Source organism: Saimiri boliviensis, chromosome 4 (assembly GCF_048565385.1).
Source record: "Saimiri boliviensis isolate mSaiBol1 chromosome 4, mSaiBol1.pri, whole genome shotgun sequence".
NCBI classification, from domain to species: domain Eukaryota; kingdom Metazoa; phylum Chordata; class Mammalia; order Primates; family Cebidae; genus Saimiri; species Saimiri boliviensis.
In genome coordinates this window covers 31,511,325-31,532,928 of record NC_133452.1, presented here as the reverse complement: position 1 = coordinate 31,532,928, position 21,604 = coordinate 31,511,325, and the positions used below count along the sequence as shown (strand labels likewise).

General features: G+C 42.0%; 1 protein-coding gene across 2 annotated transcripts in view; it reads left to right on the top strand.

The window, feature by feature from the left end:
- The window catches only part of ARFGEF3 (ARFGEF family member 3), a 174,178-nt gene that overhangs the window by 122,140 nt on the left and 30,434 nt on the right, over positions 1-21,604 (top strand). For both annotated transcript variants that reach the window (XM_003926873.4, XM_010337561.3), the window contains 7 exons: positions 693-1,013; positions 2,986-3,119; positions 5,889-6,034; positions 8,030-8,209; positions 16,489-16,633; positions 17,940-18,062; positions 20,873-20,976. In XM_003926873.4, coding sequence (XP_003926922.4) covers positions 693-1,013; positions 2,986-3,119; positions 5,889-6,034; positions 8,030-8,209; positions 16,489-16,633; positions 17,940-18,062; positions 20,873-20,976 — 1,153 coding nt within the window. The remainder of the gene's footprint in view (positions 1-692; positions 1,014-2,985; positions 3,120-5,888; positions 6,035-8,029; positions 8,210-16,488; positions 16,634-17,939; positions 18,063-20,872; positions 20,977-21,604) is intronic.

Genomic DNA, 21,604 nt, shown 5'->3' with positions numbered 1-21,604 from the left:
CTAAGATGAGGGACCTTGCAAACCATCTTCGTCCCCAGTTCTGTTGGGAACAAACCATTTGGAAGTTGGCAGTTGTAGCACATATGGTGAAGCTTCCCTGTGTTTGCTATGATTTGGTGACCACCCTCCCACCCAGCTGCCTCCCACCCAGCTGCCACCCACCCCACCCGGATGTGAGTTATGTGGCGCCCTCAGAACCAGGCAGAACATGACTGGACAGAATTCACTGTGGCTGGATGGCCTGTCCATCATAGGCATGGTCATTCCAGGATCCCGTCATAATGAAAGGCTTCCCCTTCCCAACTCCTAATCAGAGCACTGTGTAGAGGGAAACAGGGTGCCTGGGGGAAAGTGGCTGAAGCAGCAGGAGGGCAGATAAGCCAGTGAGCTGGGTGAGGCAGGGGACTGGATGAACCGGGCCTCATTGGCCGTCTTTCTCCCAGCCTGGGATGAGAGAACCCAAAGAATCCTTTACCCACTCCAAGGCTGTCTGGTCCATCTCAAATACTACTACTACTACTAATGCTGTGTGACATGAGGACACAGGAGGGAAGGACTGACTGATCACAGGAAAGGAGGGAAAGCCGGGCAGCTTGCAGAGCTGGCTGCACTTCCTTTGTCAGGCACTGTGGGGTTGTGGAGCTGCCGGGTGATCGCGGCTCCTAACAGCTGCTTGTCTGTGCTCTTTCTAGGGTGTGTGAGTACGTGGGCACCCTGGAGCACAACCACTTCAGCGACGGCGCCTCGCAGCCCCCTCTGACCATCAGCCAGCCCCAGAAGGCCACTGGGAGCACTGGCCTCCTTGGGGACCCTGAGTGTGAGGGCTCGCCCCCTGAGCAGAGCCCAGAGCAGGGGCGCACCCTGAGCACGGCTCCCGTCGTGCAGCCCCTGTCCATCCAGGACCTCGTCCGGGAAGGCAGCCGGGGCCGGGCCTCTGACTTCCGCGGTGGGAGCCTCATGAGTGGGAGCAGCGCCGCCAAGGTGGTACTCACCCTATCCACGCAGGCTGACAGGTGCGCAGCGCCAGCCTCCTGCTTCCCGGGAGCCCGCTCACCGGCAACACCCACATCCATCTGGTCTCAGTCAAGCCAGGGTCGACCCATTTGTTAGCCAATCACTTCAATTTCTTCCGTCTTTCTCAAGCTTAGTTCTCTCTACCGTTACACCCATACTTGGAATGAAACATTTTCTATGCGCTTACTCGGGGATCTCAAGTGACCTCACCTCCCTGGACCCTGCCTGGCTTCTTCATTGGTAAAATAGGGTCATTTTTTAAAAGTAACTCTGTCATGGTATGTGTGTGCCTATGTAACAATCCTGCAAGATCTGCACATGTACCCCAGAACTTGAAAGTACAATTTAAAAAAAGTAAGTCTGCCACTGGGTAGTTGTGAGGGCAAATTAACTAGTAACCTGATGTACCTGGAATGGAGCTTGGCAGATGGTAAAAATCCACTATTTTTATGATTTTGGCTGTTTTCAAAAATCCCCCACCCACGTGTTATTTCTTGATGCCCAACAACCATGTGAAGACGAAGAGGGAAAATCGCCAGTCACCTCAACCGTTTGGTGGCACTTCCTGAGGTTGAAAGTGCATTTGTCCACCCATCACACACAGCTCGACCTCATTTACCTCTTCAGCGTTTTGGGCACTCTGTCCCAGACCCCCCCGCAGGGGCACAGGGAGGACAGACAGACAGGCGATGGGAGTGGGAGGAGCACTCCCTGAACTGGGACTCAGGTTGACCTGAGCTCCTGTCCTTGCTTAGCACTCGCCAGCTGCTGGGTCTTGTCTGTACACGTAGCTGCACTGAGACTCCATCTCTCCGTCTCCTAACCCACTGCCATAATTGCTTTCTCCTGCTTATCCAATTTGGCTGTGAAAATGTTTTAGAATCTGGAAAGAAATACAAGTGTCAGGTGGAATGTCATATTCATCACTATTTTCTTACTAGGAATGAGGGAGGAGAAATGGTTAATGAGATCCAGAAAGAAAATGGTATCAAAATTGAAAGCTACAAAATAGCAAGAAAAATATATTTGTTTCATTTATAACATTTAATCCACTAATTCCCATCTTAAAACTGTGTGTCTCATTTTTCTCCTTCAAAAAGGACTCGTGATTCCATTTCTGTTAGACACCCTGTCCCTGAAGCAGCCCATGGCACCCCCACAGCTCGGCTCGCCCTGCGGTGTCCCTAGGCTTGGAGGACAGACAGCAGGGTGACCCAAGAGCCATAGAAGGCTCGCCTGGCACGTTCCTCATTGTGGCCTCATAAAACAGAGATCGGAGCTTTGCGTTCCTCATTCCAGTGACCTTCAGATCCTCCCCTAAGTCCTGCTACCGGCCTCCCCACCTTCTGCTGGCAAGGTCTGTGCCCAGCTGGATGGAAGAGAAAAAGACCCTGCAAGGCCCATCACGTTAGGAAACATTCTTTCTTCCTAACAGATCGTTGCGTTCCCATACATCCAGGCCTTTGGGTGTATGAGGCCAGTCCCTACCCTGGAGGGGGCTTACAGAATCCACTCTTAGCTATTTTTGTATCCTTTCCGGGATTATACTCATAAATTATAGACAGACAAAACCTTATTTATTGTCCTGGGATTTTTTTTTTTTTTTTTTGGACATCATTTATGGAATTGAAGCTAATTCTGAAGATTCCATTCCCAGTTACTCAGTTTCTGGGAACAATGCTTTGCCATCTTTCAACTTCTTGCCAAGCATTTTATGAGTGCCTACCATGGTGGAGCTAGATCGCGAGGGCACAAAGATATTTTTTCATATGTTATTTTCGCCTTTGAATTAAAATTTCATGGTTAGAGCAAACTTGTGCACAGTTAGAATAGATGTAATACCATACATTTGTCTACAGTGTTTACACAGCATTCCTATTAATCACATCAACAAAATTAGCATAATCATCCTGCCATAAAGACCTTGCTGAATTGTTTTTAAAGAATGGATCTCTTTCTGTTTGTATCCAGGCTGTTTGAAGATGCTACGGATAAGTTGAACCTCATGGCTCTGGGAGGTTTTCTTTACCAGCTGAAGAAAGCATCACAGTCTCAGCTTTTCCATTCTGTTACAGATACAGTTGACTATTCTCTAGCAATGCCAGGTAATTCTTTCCCTGAAGAAACCATATGCCAGGAAGTTAGCAGGAAATAGCCCAGGCCTCTGTCACCAGCAGTGTGCCTAAAGATTTGAGTCCACATTCCCTTTGCTTACATTCAAGCTAAGCCTAAGTATAGATTTGTCTCCAAATGTTGAGGCACCATGTGTGAGGGGTGGTATAACTCTTTGTGAATGGAAACATTCACATCTACACGAATTACCACTGGAGCTGGACTAGGTTGTTCTGCTAAGTTTTGTGCTTGTGGTAGAAATTGTGTGGCTACTTAGGGCGCAGATAGCTTCCTTCACATGAGGGTGGAACTTTTCTGCGTATCACAGACCATACCACACACCTTTGTCCAGACGGAGGTGGTTTGTGGTATGTAGAAGCAACCACTGATTCCAAAAGTAATAGTTAAAAAGGAAACTGCATACCACTCTTGCGAAACTGATCTCAAAGGCATATCCCATAAATGATGGGTCAGTACCCCCGTCCTCACCAGTGAGGCCAGGTGAAGAAATAAGGCCCCCTTGAAGGCCAGTCTTGTAGAAGACAAAGCAGAGTTGTATTAAATTGTCCAAGGGTCCCAAAGGGTAGGCAGATCTCTCAACAGCACAGGTGGTGGTTCTGAAACAGTGAGCACCTTGTCCCAGATGAGTTCAGGCAGAGACAGGGAGCCATGTGCCAGGGATACACCCTAGTCACAGGTTGGACTGCACAGCCTCTGAGGTCCCTTCCATCCTTAGCAATCTAAAGTTCTAAGTGCAGTATATTTGGCTTTTTCATCCTTGCTGCAGATTTGGATTTGAGAGCCACAATTGTTTCCCTGATGGTTTTTAATAGCCTGTAAAACCTGAGCTATATAAAGCCAACCTCTCAGTCCCGTCAGACTTTCAGAGAATCTCTGAGCCCAGGGGTAACTTTCAAAGTCGTTCGCCTTGGAGAAAACAGTAGACTCTGAGCTTACAAAGAACAAAATGATCAAGGGCCAGGAAGAGGCAGTAAATCTAGAAAGAGGGAGCCTTGCTTTGGAATCAGTCAGGTAGGAATATAAAACGCAGCCTCCAACACTTACCGGCCACAGCGTCGGAGGCAAGTCATATCACCTTTCAGACATTCAATTTTCTACTCTGTAAGACAGCAATAATTATATTTTCTTTAAAGAAAATATAATTGCTATAAAAATTAAAGTGATTAAAGACTTACGGAACCAACACAGTGTCTGACGCAGTTTTTTTTTACTGATTGAGTTTAAATCTCAATGTAAACTTTACAAACCTGGTGTTTACTTAGGCCAAGGTTAAATTAAAACAGACTTCCTGAGGATACTATCAGCTTGTTTCTAACATTGGTTCTTAATGGAAAGTTTTTTTTTAAAGAGCACTCCAAGATTTACTGTTACAACCTAGTTACAACCAGTTATGTGATCTTAAAGAGCAGGGTAAACTTACAGTCAACATCCATGATGATTATTACAGGTTGAGTATCCCTAATCCAAAAATCCAAAATCCAAAATGCTTTGAATCCAAAACTTTTTAAGCAATGGCATGATGCCACAAGTGGAAAAGTTCTACACCTGATCTCATGTGATGAGTCGCACTTGAAATGCAGGCACACAACACACAGTTTATTGAGGGTTCCCAAGGGAAAAACAAAATTGCCTTCAGGCTGTGCATAAAGGTATGTATTAAACAGAAATGGGCCGGGCTCGGAGGCTCATGCCTGTATTCCCAGCACTTTGGGAGGCTGAGGCTGGCAGATCACAAGGTCAAGATATCGAGACCATCCTGTTCAACATGGTGAAACCCTAACTCTACTAAAAATACAAAAATTAGCTGGGTATGGTGGCTCACGCCTGTAGTTCTAGCTACTCAGGAGGCTGAGGCTGGAGAATCACTTAAACTCAGGAAGCAGAGGTTGCAGTGAGCCGGGATTACACCACTGCACTCCAGCCTGGGCAGCAGAGCAAGACTCTGTCTCAAAAAAAATAAAAAAACAGATATGAATTTTGTGTTTAGACTTGGGTCCCATCCTCAGTAGGAAGCAGAGGAGAGGCAATAGGACATGAACAAGGAGGGAGTGGGGAAGATGAGTGTGACAGTGGCCAAGACGTAGCCCAAGATTGGGGTAGGCAAGGATAGTGCTAAAACGAGACACAGCAGGCCAGACAGCATGTTACTGAGCAGCAGAGGGACCAGGCCTGCTTGGCAAAGGCTGCAGAGGTTTATTAAGGATTGGCACAGCAGATGGTGACTGTGAAAGGTGACAGTAACAAGATCAATAATAATAGCTAACAATGTTGGCCAGTGAGTATATGCTGGGCGGGTGCTGAGTACTTTGTATTATCACGTTTAATTTTGAAAGCAGTTTTAGGAGTGGGCAGTATTATCCCCACGTTTACAGACAAGATCGTTAAAGAGGAATATCTTTGGTCCAACCTAACACAACTACTAAATGGTGCCAGGATATGAGCCCAGACAGTCAGACTTCTCAGCCTTCCTACTGAACCGCTACCTCGTTTCCTCTTATTGGCAAGTCTCGATCACACCTGTCACGTCCCAGGTACTGGAACTACAGTGATGAATGAGACAGTGATGCAGGCCTTGCTGAGTGAACCACCACGTCCTCCTCGAATCTCTCTCTTCCCTTGGTTAGCCAATATCAAATTACACTATTGGTCCTACCTAGATTGTCACCCTCTCTCTTTGCTTGAATAGGTCAGACTATGACTGAGTTTGGCTTTCTGGCATTTATTTTCTTGCCTTCCCATAGGAGAAGTTAAATCCACTCAAGACCGCAAAAGCGCCCTCCACCTGTTCCGCCTGGGGGATGCCATGCTGAGGATCGTGCGTAGCAAAGCACGGCCCCTGCTCCACGTGATGCGCTGCTGGAGCCTCGTGGCCCCACACCTGGTGGAGGTGAGCAGCTGGAAGGTGGGAAGGTGATAAGTCAGTGACCAGCAACGCCAGCACAGGGCCCTGCATTCATGTATGGGGACAGCACTGTGGGCATTGGGCAATGGGAAGTTGCTCATCACCTGGTCACAGACATCACTGTGTTCTGGTTATACTTCATGGCATCTAAAAAATCACCCCAAAGGGCAGTACTACCTAGTCTCACTCTGACCCTCTTTCTTTGCAATTATACAACTCGGCTAGTTTTCATTTTTTGTGATCTGGTATCAACCTAAGCCTGGAAGAGAAAGACTGTGGATGATTCCTAATAGCTTTGTTTTTATACATAAATATACCATTGTCTTTGGTTCCTACCAGTCTATTTTTCTAATAGCTAAATATACTCAGGACAGTGTCCTTTCAGTCAGGGAACCCTGTGTCTTGGTTTTCCCAACAAAATTAATAAGACCTTTTCACTCTCCAAAGGAAAGCAGTTTGTGTAATCAATTTCATGGCAGCTCTACATCTAAGCGTCTCAAAACATGAGAACTGGCCACTTCTAAGTTGACAGGGAAAACTGTTGCCTGTTTTGCAGTGATAACTATTCTTAATAGCCCTTTTGCTCTTATCTGGTAGAGCTAAATCATAAAACACTTCTTGGAACTTAAATTATTAACCTGAGAACATTCTAGTAAGGAAAGTGGATAGAAAATTTTAAAATGATGAGTTTGTGTCCTTTGTAGGGACATGGAGGAATCTGGAAACCATCATTCTCAGCAAACTGACGCAAGAACAGAAAATCAAACACTGCATGTTCTCACTCATAGGCGGGTGTTGAACAATGAGAACCCATGGACACAGGGAGGGGAGCATCACACACTGGGGTCTGTCGGGGGGAGAGATCTAGGAGACAGCCGGGGGTAGGGAGTTGGGGAGAGATAACATGGGGAGAAATGCCAGATATAGGTGACGGGGATGGAGGCAGCAAACCACATTGCCATGCATGTACCTATGCAACAATCCTGCATGTTCTGCACGTGTACCCCAGAACCTAAAGTGCAATAAAATATAAGAAAATAGCAACATAATCATGGAGAAAGAGTCCATAGGTTATCTTTTACCTTACAATAAGGCCTCCCCAACATCTTGTGGCTTAAAACAACCACCATTTATTTGCCTTATAATTCTGTGAGTCAAAATTTGAGGTAGGCTCCTCTGGGCAGTTCTAATCTTGGCCAGGCATGGTGGATCTCATTGGCTTTCATTGTGTGTATATGATCAGCTGGTGCAAAGACTGGGGCCAGATGGTTCATGTTGGCCTTAACTGGGAAGCCTAGACAAATAGGCCTCTCTCTTCATGGTCTCTCACATAGACTAGCCCCCTGCAAACTAGCCCCAGCTTGTTCACATGGCATCCTTAGAGTTTCTAAGACCAACAGCAGGACAAACCCCAAATCACGAGTACTTTAATCCTGTACTGACATGATGTTTGCATGTGTTCTGCTGGCCAAAGCAGCTCACACATCCAAGCCCAGGGCCAGTATAAGAAAGGACTACTCAAGAACCTGGATACCAGGAGGTTTGAAAACCAATTGCAGCTATTGTGACAATTGGTCCCTTACCTCACTGAGGGACAGATGACTCATCTGATCTTCCTATGTGTGGGGCACATTTAAGATGAAACCATGAGCCATTCCTAGACTGGGTTCTGGTGTCTTTAGAGTGAGCATGTTCTATACCATTCAAGAAAATTGTCATGTTACAGAAAAAGAAATTACAAGAAACTTTTCTTTTTCCAGAAACATCAACATGAAATTGATTTGTGTCTAATAAGCTGGTTACATTGTTAAAAATCCAATTTAGTGTGGAATTCGTGTGTATTTATCCCTTAGAACGTTTTGACTTTAACAGAATTGCTTCTTCTACCTCCTTGTAATAAGGCAGGTTAGGAAAGCCTTCAGAAGCCACCTTCTCACTTGTCTGCCGTCCTGATGGTGTGCCACTCTCTGAATTTTGCAGGCTGCTTGCCATAAGGAAAGACATGTGTCTCAGAAGGCTGTTTCCTTCATCCATGACATACTGACAGAGGTCCTCACTGACTGGAATGAGCCACCTCATTTTCACTTCAATGAATTACTCTTCCGACCTTTTGAGCGCATTATGCAGCTGGAGTTGTGTGATGAGGATGTCCAAGACCAGGTCAGTGTGACATGGGAATCAGTGTCATCAACGTCATAGCTGGCTCTTAATGAGTGCAGTGGCAGGCACAGTTCTGTGAGCCTTGCACACTTACTCTTTCCAATAATCCTATGTGGAATCTGTGACAAAGAGAAGTTAAGCAATTTGGCTAAGGTTACATAATCAGTAATTGATGGAGCTGGGATTTAATCTACTGGCCTGTCTCTTTATACTTGGCCTATATTCCTAACTACTGCCATACTGTCAACCGAAGGCAAAGTAAAGAAACCAACTGGAGATTTCATATTTCACATGATGGTGGGCGAGGAATACAGGATCTCTCTCTCTCTCTCCCTCTCTCTCTGAAATCCACCAAAAATGTTGAATAGAGGTTTAAACATTTCTTTTAAATACACTGACACACTGTCAACAAAGTAAGAAAGCCCAAAAAACTGAGTGTCAATGGGAAGCCAGAGAGGTAAGCAGAGCCCTTAGGCTGGTTTTACCATGAGGGAATTTGCTATCAAGTGGAGCCAAAGTTGTGATCATCCCAGATTTGAGGGCACAGAAACAGAAAACAAATCTCAACGCAAACTTTACAAAGCTGGGGTTCACTTGGATCAAGGTTGAATTAAAACAAACTTCCTGAAGACACGTCAGCTTGTTTCTAACATTGGCTCTTAATGGAAAGTAGAGAGTTTTTTTAAAAAGAGCACTCCAAGGCCTGGCACGGTGGCTCATGCCTGTAATCCCAGCACTTTGGGAGGCTGAGGTGGGCAGATAACGAGGTCAAGAGATCGAGACCATCCCGGCCAACATGGTGAAACCCCATCTCTACTAAAACAAATACAAAAATTAGCTGGGCATGGTGACACTCACCTGTGGTTCCAGCTGCTCAGGAGGCTGAGGCGGAAAAATTACTTGAACCCAGGAGGCAGATTTCGCAGTGAGCCGAGATTGCACCACTGCTCAAAAAAAAAAAAAAGCAAAAAACACACTCCAGCATTATTATTACAACCTAACCCTGTTATGTGATCTGTATATGAAATTGTACCACCTCGGGGTCTGAGAAACTACACAGGCACCATACAGAAGCAACGAAATTCCCCCAAGAGAAACTCACATCAACTCAGGCCACAAAAGAATCCCACAAATAAAGTTTCAAGGTACATGACCTCTCAGTATTTTTTAAAAATTCATAAAACACACAAGAAAACAAGGCAATAGAGAGAGGTGATAAAACAACAGATGGGACAACTACACCTATAAACAATTGGCCTGAAATACTGATCTCTTCCATGCAAAATATTAAAATGCCTAGCAAGTTTAAGGAAATAATGGATTGAAAATATAAGTTAACACCTAGAGACCAGATTGTTAACATTCAAGATAACACCTATATTTAGCTCCCAGTTCGTTCACACCTAAAGGCTAGTTCATTAACATCTAAGATAAGTTAACCTAGATAGGTTAACACCCAAGACTATATACCAATAAGAGTGAACTAGGTAATTTAGATCAACTTTCCCACAGGGAACAACTAAAAAAAATTGGATAAAAAAATTTTTTAATCACTTGAAGACATTGACATACTATAGGGCAGTAAAGATCTAGGGGGCCAAGATCTGGGAGAAAAAGAATACCTAGAATAGTCTTCCTGGTATTTGAGGCTGTTTTTCCTAAAATGGAATCTACTAATTTTAAAAAAAAAGGAAGATACTATGTTGGTGCAAAAATAATTGCAGTTTTTGCCAGCAGAGCAAAAACTGCAGTTACTTTTACACCAACATAATAAAAGACCGAGAAGCTCAGCAAAATTGCAGTCTGGGACCTGCCAAGTCCCAGACTTCCTGACATCTTGAGTCAGGATCTTGAAGAGAAAGGGACATCTTAGAAATAAAGGTGAACCTTAAATAGACTAGTCATAAGAGAAAATAATACCCAACTTCAAATAATCCCAATCCTTGACATGAGATTAAGGTAATCTGAGATGTCTCGTACCTTTCTGACAGAAGATTACATCATTCTATTAATAATAAGCTTCAAGTTATTTCTTGATTTGCAGGTATAATGTTTACAGTTAATAAAAATAACCAGGCTCATTAGGAAATAAAACGTCATTGAAAACAAAAATTTAAAAAACAAACAACACACACATAGGAACTCAGATATCAGAGTTATCAGAGACACACTTTAAAATAACAATGCTTCAGTGTGTTTAGGAAGATTAAGGATAGGAGCAGCTTTGGCTGTGGTGACATGAAGAAGTTAGGTTAACTCTCTCCACAAAAAATCAAGCATAAAACAGGATAGAATTGCCTAAAGCAACAATCTGAGGGGTCTGGAAATTGACCAAAAGCAGACAAAAAAAATTAAATAGGGTTTATTCTTAAAAACACTGTTAGCCGAAGACCGCAACCATCACCTTTACTCCCAAGCCCTGTTGGCAAGAATAGTAGTTTGACCAGTGTGAAGCTGATTGAGAAAGTCATCAGCTGTTCTATCAGGAACAGACTTGGTATGAAGACAACGGGGGAGAAGACCATGGGCTTGTCAACTGAAAGTGATGGATTCCTGGAGAAATGAATGGGGGAAGACTGCAACCTTGCTAGCCTAAGGTTTGCAGTGAGTAGTGAACTAGTAAGAAATCTAACATAAGATCCTGGAAATCAGAGATTCAAAGAGGGATCAAATAGTCTGTTCATACATCCTTGAATGACTGAAACGTGGGCATGTGCAGAGGAGACCATAAAGATCTCATCAAAAAAGTAACAGAAAGGGGAGAGAAAAACTGGCTGAACTTTGAATATTCTGGCCAACCTTCTCACACCGATTGATTGCCAGAGGGTAGGAGCCTTAAAGACTCAAGGTGTTTGAGCACGGTTTCCACCCACGTGATATAGCTGACCACTAAGCTATGCAGACATGGGATGAACACTAGGGAGTCAGGCTAGAAAATAAAACTGAAGAACAAAAACTGAGCAGACACATGAGCACCATGGGAAGAGACAGATTCCAAGTCTTAAGTCCAAGCAACTTAGTCTGGGGAAAGAAAAAAACCCTCAAAAATAAATTAGACTCCAGCATTGCTGCAATATATTATCTAAAATGTCTAATTTTAAAAAATATAAGTGATACAAAGAAACAGAGTGAAACATACTCAGAGGGAAAGACAGTAAATAGAAACTTAGAGTGAGCCCAGATGGATTTGGGAGACAGAGCCTTCAAAGTAGCTATTATAAATATATTCCCCAAAGATAAGGGAAAATATAATGACAGTGACTCAAAAGTAGGAATGCTAAATATAGAAATGGGAACTGTGAAAATGCAAATTTTAGAGTGGAAAAGGGCAATAGCTGAAATGAAAAATTAGCTATACGGGATTACCAGAAAGATCTGAGATGGCAGAAGAAAGCATCAGTGAACATGGAAAGAGATTAACAGAGGTTATCTATTCTGAAGATCAGACAAAACTAAGTTTGACCAAAAATAAACAGAGCCTCAGAGATTTGTACAATAACGTCAAGCATATCAACATACCTGTAATGAGAGTCCTAGATGGAGAGGAGAAAGACAACAGGAAAATAGATTTTTAAAAATAGTGGAGCCCCAATTAGGATCAACACAAAGATATCTACGATAGACACATTATAGTCAAAATGCTCAACAACAGGGCAAAACATTAAAAGCAGCGGGAGAAAGACTATATATATTACTACAGAGGTAGTCATGCTAGGTTTAATGCTAGGATTAACTAATGTTGACTTCTTCAGAAAGCATGAAGGCTAGAAGACAACATAATGACATATGTAAAGTGCTGAAAAGAAAACAAGCTGTTAATGAATAATCCTAGAGAAATTACTCTTTAAAAATGAAGATGACATAAAAACATTGTCAGGTAAACAAAAATTGGAAGAATATTGTGCCAGTAGACCTGTTCTACAAGAAATACTAAATTCCTTTAAGCTGAAAGAAATAACACAAACTGGTAAATCTATTGCATAAGAAGAAACGGTACATATGTGGGAAAATAAACACTGTGTACATTTTTCTTTTTCTCCTAATTTATTTTACAAGCATAATGTTTAAAGCAATAACTCTAACACTATATTGTTGGATTTATTAAACATAAAGATATAAATAGCAGAAAGGAAGGATGAGAAATTGAGCTATATAGGAGCAAAGTTGCTGTATTTTGCCAGAATTAGGTCAGTATTAACTTGAGGTAAAATGTGATCAGTTGAAGATTCATATTATAATCCCTAGGGCAGTGACCAAGAGAATAACACAAAAAGTAGATTAAAAAATAAGCAGCAATGAAAGTGATCACAAAAAAAGACTGCGTTTAATATAAAAGGTAGTAAAAGAGGAACAGAGGAACAAAAAGGACCTGATACATAAATATGCAGAAAACAAATAGCAAACGACATATGTAAATAGAACCATGTCAATAATAGCATTAAATATGCATTAATGAAAGGACATTTACCATCATTAGTTATTAGGAAAATGTCAATCAAAACCATGTGAGATACTATTTCACATCTACTAGGATAAAAACGATAGATAATAGCAAGTGTTGGTGAAGGAGGAGGTGGAGACATTGGAACCCTCACGCACGACTGCTGGGAAGGTAAAACGTGTGGCTGCTTTCAGTCTGGCAGTTTCTCGAGGCATATACCCGAGAGGAATGAAAACATCCATACAAATCTTGTACACAAATATTCACAGTAACATTATTCGTGATAGCCAAAAAGTTAGAAACTTCTAACTCTAATCCTGACAGCTAACAAACAGATACATTAAATTTGGTTATGTCCACACAGCAAAATAGTATTCAGCAATAAAAATGAAATTTTGATATATGTACAACATGGATGAATCTTGAAAACATTGCATTACATGAGAAAATCCAATCACCAAAGACCATATGTTATATGACTGCATTTATATGGTGTGTGCAGAATAGGAAAATCTACAGTGACAGAAAGTACATTAGTGGTTGCCTAGGGCTGAGGATGGGGTGGTGGAGTAGGAAACGACTGCAAATGGGTACTGAGTTTTTTGAGGGGTAAGTACAATTGTTTTAAAATCAAATTGTGGTAATGGTTGCATATTGAAGGCCTATTAATCTCATAAAGTTGTCGTTAGTCTTTGAAGTAAAAATATGTAAAATAAAAATATGTGTATATGTAACATAAGAATTTGTTTCTAAACAGGGCTTAAAATTCTTTGGAAAAGTTTGACAAGATATATCACATGAATTCAGATTTACCTCAAAGAATTATGTTTAGATAGGAAAAAGGAAATTTATTTTGGTCTCAAGTAGAAAAATATATGGCTTTGAGTTTTAGGCAGATTTAGATGTTTAAAATGTTAGAATTGATTCTTACTAAAAGTGATTTGTAAAATTACACCTTTGGTTTGATCACCAGTGATTACAGTGTTATTCTCATACCTTTGTATATTGAACTATTTCCAGAACCAACTTTATGTAGCTCCTGAACAGTAGTATGAGAGTGTGATTGGTATTTGTCACTTTTATTTTAAAACTAGCATCTGAACACTTCAAAGCTGTCAATGTGGATTCGTTAGACCAACAACCACTGTTTGAGCCTTACTATTAAATTTTGTAACTAAGTATCTGATAATATAGTTCTTTCAAACAGGTGACGTGTTTCCATGATTGTTATTTGGGGGGCAATAATTTAATCAGTTCTTGTTTAACAAATTAAATAAAACAAAGGTTTATAAATTTAAAAACAATAATAAACCTCCCCACAAAAACCAAAGCCAATGGGCTCACTGGCGAATCTCTAAACTAAGGATGAAATAATAGCAACCCTACTCAAGCTCTACCAGAAAATAAAGCAGGAACACCTCCAAACCCATTTTATGAGGCTGCATTTCTGTGATACCAAAGCCACAAGAAAGAAAACTATAGACCAATTTTCTTTATGAAATGAGACAAAAAATTCCGTTAAAAATTGCCAGTTACAGTGGCTCACAACTGTAATCCCAGCATTTTGGGAGGCCACAGTGGAAGGTTTGCTTGAGTCTAGGATTTCCAAGACCATGCCAGGCAACATAGTGAGATCCCCATCACTGCAAAATATATATACACATAGCTGAGCGTAGTGGTGCATTGCCTATAGTCCCAGCTACTCAGGAGGCTGAGGTGGGAAGATCCCTTGAATCCAGGAAGTTGAGACTGCAGTAAGCAGTGATCACATGCCACTACATTCCAGCCTGGGCAACAGAGTGAGACCCTGTCTCAAAAAAAAAAAAAAAAAAAAAATACTAGCAAACTAAATCCAGCAACACATAAAGAAGATCAAATGCAGGGCCGGGTGCGGTAGCTCAAGCCTGTAATCCCAGCACTTTGGGAGGCCGAGGCGGGCGGATCACAAGGTCAAGAGATCGAGACCATCCTGGTCAACATGGTGAAACCCCATCTCTACCAAAAATACAAAAAATTAGCTGGGCATGGTGGTGCATGCCTATAATCCCAACTACTCGGGAGGCTGAGGCAGGAAAATTGCCTGAACCCAGGAGGTGGAGGTTGCGGTGAGCCGAGATTGCACCATTGCACCACTCCAGCCTGGGTAACAAGAGTGAAACTCCGTCTCAAAAAAAAAAAAAAAAAAAAAAAAAAGATTAAATGTTGTGGCATATGGAATTTATCCCAGCAATGTAAGATTGGTTTAACAGCTCAAAATCAATTAACATAAATATTAGTAGAATAAAAGATTAAAACCATTTGATTATCTTAATAAATATACACCAAAACATTTAACAAAATTCATCACCCATTTTTGACAAAACCTTTTAAGAGGAGTTAGAGGGATTTCCTCCATGAGATAAGGGGCATCTTTGAGAATCCTATATCTAATGATGAAAGACTGAGTGCTTTTCCCTTGTGGTCAGTAATAACACAGGGATTTCTATCTTCTCTGTTTCTGCTCAACATTAACTTTTACTCGTTGCATAAAGAAATTAAAGACATCAAGGTTTGAAAAGAAAAGTAAAGCTGTTTTAGTTCACAGACAACATGGGGTTTTATATAGAAAATTATATGGGATCTTAAAAAAATTCTAAACTTAATAGTAAGTTGAGCAAGGTCACTGCATATAAGATCAACATACTAAAATCAATTGAATTTCTATGTATGAGAAATAAACTATCCAAAGATAAATAAGAACAATTCCATTCATAAGAACATCAAATATGATAAAATATTTATGAATAAATTTAGCAAAAGAAGCTCAAGACCTGTACACAAAAGCTACAAAACATTGCTGAGAGAAACCAAAGAAGATTCAGGTAAGTATGAGATATACCATATTCATGGATTGAAAGACTCAATATTTTTAAAATGGCAAATTTCTCCAAATTGATGTATAGATTCGGTGCAATTCTGATTAAAATCCCAGCAAATCTTTTTGAAGAGATTGTCAAAGTGATTCTCAAATTTATGTGAAACTGTAAAGAATAGAAGAGAAAACAGCTTGAAAAAGAAGAGCAAATTTTGAAAATGTACACTACCTGATTTCAGAATTTCAGTAATCAACACAGTGTGATATCGGCATGAAGACAGAAATAAATTCTCTTGTTTATAATCAATTGATTTTTGATGAAGGTAGCATTGCAATTCAATCATAGAGGGGACATTTTCAGCAAATTGTGCTTGAATGGATGTGATAAAAATAAACTTACACCTCCTCACCATGTTAAAAAAAAATTCAAAATGGGTCATGATGTAGACATAAGAACAAAAACTCTTTATTTCTAGAAGAAAGTAAAGGAGACAATCTTTGAGACCTTGAGTTAAGCAAAGATTTTTTAGAAATGACACTAACAATATCCATTAAAAGAAAAATAGATTAATTGGACTTCACCAAAATTAAGAACTTTTCATCTTCAAAAGACCTTATTAGAAAACAAAACTTTCAAAAAGCCAAAAGCTGTGGAAAAATCTTTGCAAATTAATCTTGGGAATATATAAGGAACTCTAAAAACAAAAAAAGATAATAATGAGAAGACATGAACCCAATTTTTAAAAACAACAAAATATACGGCTAAGAAGATGTGAAAAGTTGCTTAGCGACATTAGTCAAGAGTGAAATGCAAATTAATACGATACGGCTGATTATTCAGAAGAATGAGTTTTTCTCTTCTGATTTTTCTTTTTTACTAAAATTAACTTCAAAATAGGGAACAGAGAAATATATCACCCTTCCCAGAAATTCTGCTCCTTTTAAGGAGAGGACTTTAAGTGTCACTTGCTTTGCCTCTGCCAGGTTGTCACATCCATTGGTGAGCTGGTTGAAGTGTGTTCCACGCAGATCCAGTCCGGGTGGAGACCCTTGTTCAGTGCCCTGGAAACAGTGCACGGTGGGAACAAGTCAGAGGTGAAGGAGTACCTGGTTGGTGACTACTCCATGGGTAAGAATGTTTGGATGTTTCTTGCTATTCAGCATTAATTCTCTCTGCCAAGTTTCATGCTAAAAAAAAAAATTGAACAATAGGGAAAACAGGTTGTCAGCCATGTTTTATCAGCAGGAAAGAATGTGGTATAGCAGGAATGTGAGTTCTGAGCTCTGCCAGCAGGCTGAGAGCCCTGAGCATTGCCAGGCCCTGTTCTTGCTGACAATTGGACAATAAGGCTGAGAGGCTTCTGTTGTTTCACTTACACATTGCTGTGTTGAGTTCATTTCCAAAGCCAAAAAGGAAAATGTTATCCACTTGCTAGTAAGAAGTGGAAAAGTATCGTAACAGAGAGTAACCAGAATCAGGGAGCTTCGGGCTGCTGGAAATGGAAGGGTACCCATAAGGCATGCCCAGGACCCAGCAGTGTTGTCTCAGAGGTTCCCAAGACCACCCCTAAACTCAGAAACCCACCGGAAGGACTCATGGGACCCAGAATATAGTTACGTTGAGGTTTATTACACAGTTCATGACCAAGTTTTAGCAATGTAGGAAGGACACAGGCAGTCTGGAGGAATCTGCACCAGCTTCCCTGTGCTGTCACCCTCCCATGAGGTATCACACAGAACACATTCCTCCCCCAGCAGTGAAAACACAGCAACATGTTTGCAGTGTTTCTGCCCGTGGAAGCCCATTAGAGATCTAGCTGGGGGCTGGTCACTTACGTACCTTTTCCCTGGCACATACCAAAATCCCAGACTCCCAGTAGGAAAGCAGGTGTTCAGCATAAACCAAATGGTTTGTGTGAACAGTCTAGGCACAGTGAACTACTCTTACCATTAACTGGCCTGGGAGTACTCTCGGAGCTGAGTTCCCAGACATCAGCCAAAAATCCATTTTGTAAGCAAGCTTTCTAAAAGGAGAGTGGTCTCAGACCTTCTGTGCTCTTTTTCTGCACAGGTATAAACTCACAGATGCCACCAAAGGCCTATCTACACCTGCCCTGCCCTGCCCTGTAGAAGTCTATAATTATCTGTTCAGGAGCATTCCAGAGGTCACATATTTCCCTGCTCTCTAGACCAGCACATTGCCTCAGCCCTGCATTCAGCCAGCTCAGCCCTCATCTCTCTGCCGAGCTTTGCCCATGCCAGCAAAACAGAGCATGGCACTGGAGCCAAGCCAACGGTTCAGTAAAAAAGCCCAGGCATCTCCCCAGTAGATCTTCCTCAAGGCCCCCGTGGAAGGTGCTGGGAGTATGGGCCACCCTAGTAATCCCGAGGGTAGAAACTTACTTTCTTACAATTCTATCATCTTCCTCCCTTAGGAAAAGGCCAAGCTCCAGTGTTTGATGTATTTGAAGCTTTTCTCAATACCGACAACATCCAGGTCTTTGCTAATGCAGCCACTAGCTACATCATGTGCCTTATGAAGTTTGTCAAAGGACTGGGTAAGCAGAACTTTTCTCTCATGCCTCGTAACAGCTGAGGACCCTTTCCAGGGTGGCTCTGTATGGCTGGAGACGGGGCCCACTGACTGCCTGGAGCAAGCACGCATCTGGGATACAAGCAGGTGGTGTGGCACCGTGCACTCAGAAGCAGAAACTTACTGTAAAAGCAACTTGAATTTTATCCAAAGTTGATACTTTTCATTGTGTTCATGGAATATCTTATAGCATATTTTTAATCTATTTGCTTATTATTTTCTACCAACTTTATTGTCAAAGAATAATATCAACCTTGTATTTTCCCTTTTTAAAAGGTTCTCAGGCTCCAGGTCTAATCAGACTCCATGGAAACTCTCAAAATTTTAAGTTTCTCAACATTTTGGTTTAACTAAGTGTCCCTCCCTTTCATTTCACCCCAGATAAACCCGTGCTCTGTAAAAATCTGCTATCACAGGTCATGTTGTATAGTGAGAATCTGTTTTGTTAAGGTGTTTCTAAATTAAGTATAAAATTATCTAGGTAGTTCCTGAAATACACGAGGCTTTCAAAAAGGGAGACTTCTATACTTAGAAAATATATTTTATAATTAATAAAACCTAGGGTAGGAGGAATTCTTAACTCCTGCTAAAAAGTTAGGAAATCAAACTCAAGCTGCTAATCATATGACACTGAGAATAGATTTCTGCATAAAGGCAATTATTTAATATAATGTTGAATAATCTCAGGTTGGAAATCTTAGAACATTCATAGAATTCTGGAGGCTGAGAAGTCCCACAATAGACCCTCTGCAAGCTGGAAAACCAGGGAAGCTGGTAACATGGCTCAGTTCACGTTCAAAGGCCTCAGAATGAGGGGCACTGAGGGTATAACTCTTAGTCTGAAGCTGGAGGCCTGAGAAGCTATAGCTCTAAGACAGGAGAAGGGTATCCCAGCTCCAGAAACAGAGACAGAGAGAATTCTCCTTTTCTCTCTGCCTTTTGTTCTCCCTGGGCCTCAGCTGATTAGATGGTGTCTGCCTGCACTGGGCAAGGGTGGAGCTCCCTTACTCAGTCTGACTCAAACACCAACCTTTTCCAGAACCAACCTCACAGATGCATCCAGAAATCATGCTTTATCAGTCATCTGGGTCCCCCCAATCCAGTCAAGCGGACACCCGAAATAAACCATCACATAGAAGATATTGGAAACAGCCTCGGTTTTTTTCCTTCTGTGAATTATAAGATGGAGTTAGTTATTTGCATGGGGCCTGGGTTCAATGGAAAAGGTAAAGCCCCCTGTATAGTCTTGGTGCCTGTGTCCTGCCTGGCTCCAGGGCATGCCATTCACATAGACTTGGATGTGTTCAAATACACAGTGGCCACAGTCAAAACCTTTGGGATGCCTGCTGTAATCATGGATAGGAAATGAATGTGTTGGTAATTCCCACCTGCTTATTTCAACAGGAATTTGACCTGGTCTGTGTGTTTATATTATAAAATGTGTTCATCTAAACTGGGAGTTGGCAAGCTATATCCCACCGTTTTTATAAATGCAGTTTGATGAGAACATAGCATGCTCATTTGTCGATGGCTGCTTCCAAACTACTGTGATGGAGTTGAGTGGCTGCAATACAGACAGTGTGACCTGCAGAGCCTGAAGTATTTACTCTCTGGCCTTTTGCCAAAAAGTTTGCTAACCCTTGATCAAAAACATAAGAAATGTTTTGTTTATTGTTGTTGTTTTTTTTTAAAGGAGAAACATGCCTCTTCTAAATTTTAACTAACGCCTAGTAATTATGTCTGTTTACTCACTGGGGAGGGTTCTAGCTCTTACAATTGTAGACAATTAGAAGCAATTACAATAAATGAAATTATTTGATTAAACGTATAGAAATGGATTCATTATGAGAAGAGAAATTCTAATAATTCAGTTACTATTCTTACAGAAAAACCTAGATACCCCTCTGCAGACATGTTAAATCTCTAGAAAAAAATAGAAAAACCATTTAAATGCAATTAAGTAGTCTCTGTCCCCAAACCCCAGATGTTTAGACTCTTCCCAGATCCCTCATTTATCATCACCATTTAATGCTACACACCGGCAGGGAAAGAAATCCTTTTCCAAATGGAGAGAGGGAAGTGCTTCATTCCAGCCCAATCCAGGACTTGCCTCTGGGATTGTCCTCTGTCATCAAGTTACTCCCTCTAACAGCAGGTCCCTTTGTACGTGTACCCATGTACACGTACATCGATTAGTGGAAGGGGGAGCTACTAAACCATATCATCTCAACAAAACGATACGTGGCACAGTATGATCCCAATTGTATTTTTTTTTTTTTTTTGAGACAGAGTCTTGCTCTGTTGCCCAGGCTGGAGTGCAGTGGTGCAATCTCGGCTCACCACAACTTCCACCTCCTGGCTTCAACCGATTCTCCTGCCTCAGCCTCCCCAGTAGCGGGATTACAGGCATGCATCACCACACCCAGCTAATTTAGTATTTTTAGTAGAGACAGGGTTTTTCCACATTGGTCAGGCTGGTCTCGAACTCCCGACCTCAGGTGATCCACCCGCCTCAGCCTCCCAAAGTGCTGGGATTGCAGCCATGAGCCACTCACCGCGCCTGGCCCCAACTGTATTTAACATGTGCACATGCAGGGGAGAGAATGGCTGAAATGATTTTCCTCAGGGCTGTGCAGTTTGAAGTCATTTTTCTCCTTTTCTCTAGCTCTTTTAGTAGCTATTTGGTGCACTAGTGCTATTGAGTCAACAGGTCTCCTGTTGAAGGGAGCCCGCAAGAGTTAACACTGTTGGTCTCTGTCCTTATGCCACCCCTAGGGGAGGTGGACTGTAAAGAGATTGGAGACTGTGTCCCGGCACCCGGAGCGCCGTCCACAGACCTGTGCCTCCCAGCCCTGGACTACCTCAGGCGCTGCTCTCAGGTAGGGGAGGGGTCCAGCTGAGCGCCAGGCCTGGAAACCTGCCTCAGAAGATGCTCTCACAATGCGCATGGGGGTCTTTTGCCGAAGCCCAAGAGAGATGCTTTGCCATCTCTGAGTAGATTGGGGCTCAGATGTGAAGTCTGCATCTCCTTTTTCTATGAAGGAAAGCAAATAATGAAAACATACTAGAACACAGCATTGCATGCTGAGATCTCTGAAACTTCTCCCTCACACTCAGAGGCCCGAACTACCGGAATCTCTGTGTCTGCATGAGGTTTTAGGGGAAGGAGTCACGAGGTCATGGAAAGTCTTTCTGAGGGCACCAAAAAGTGGAGGGGGTGGTGCAAGTGGTGAAGAGGGACATTAATAAAAGAAAGACATGTTCAGTCAAGATCACCTCGTAGAGATGGGCAGATCACCTGAGGTCAGGAGTTCAAGACCAACCTGGACAACATGGTGAAACCCCATCTCTACTAAAAATACAAAAATTAGCCAGATGTGGTGGCACAGGTCCATAATCCCAGCTACTTGGGAGGCCGAGGGAGGAGAATTGCTTCAACCCAGGAGACGGAGGTTGCAAGGTTGCAGTGAGCTAAGATCACACTATTGCACTCCAGCCTGGGTGACA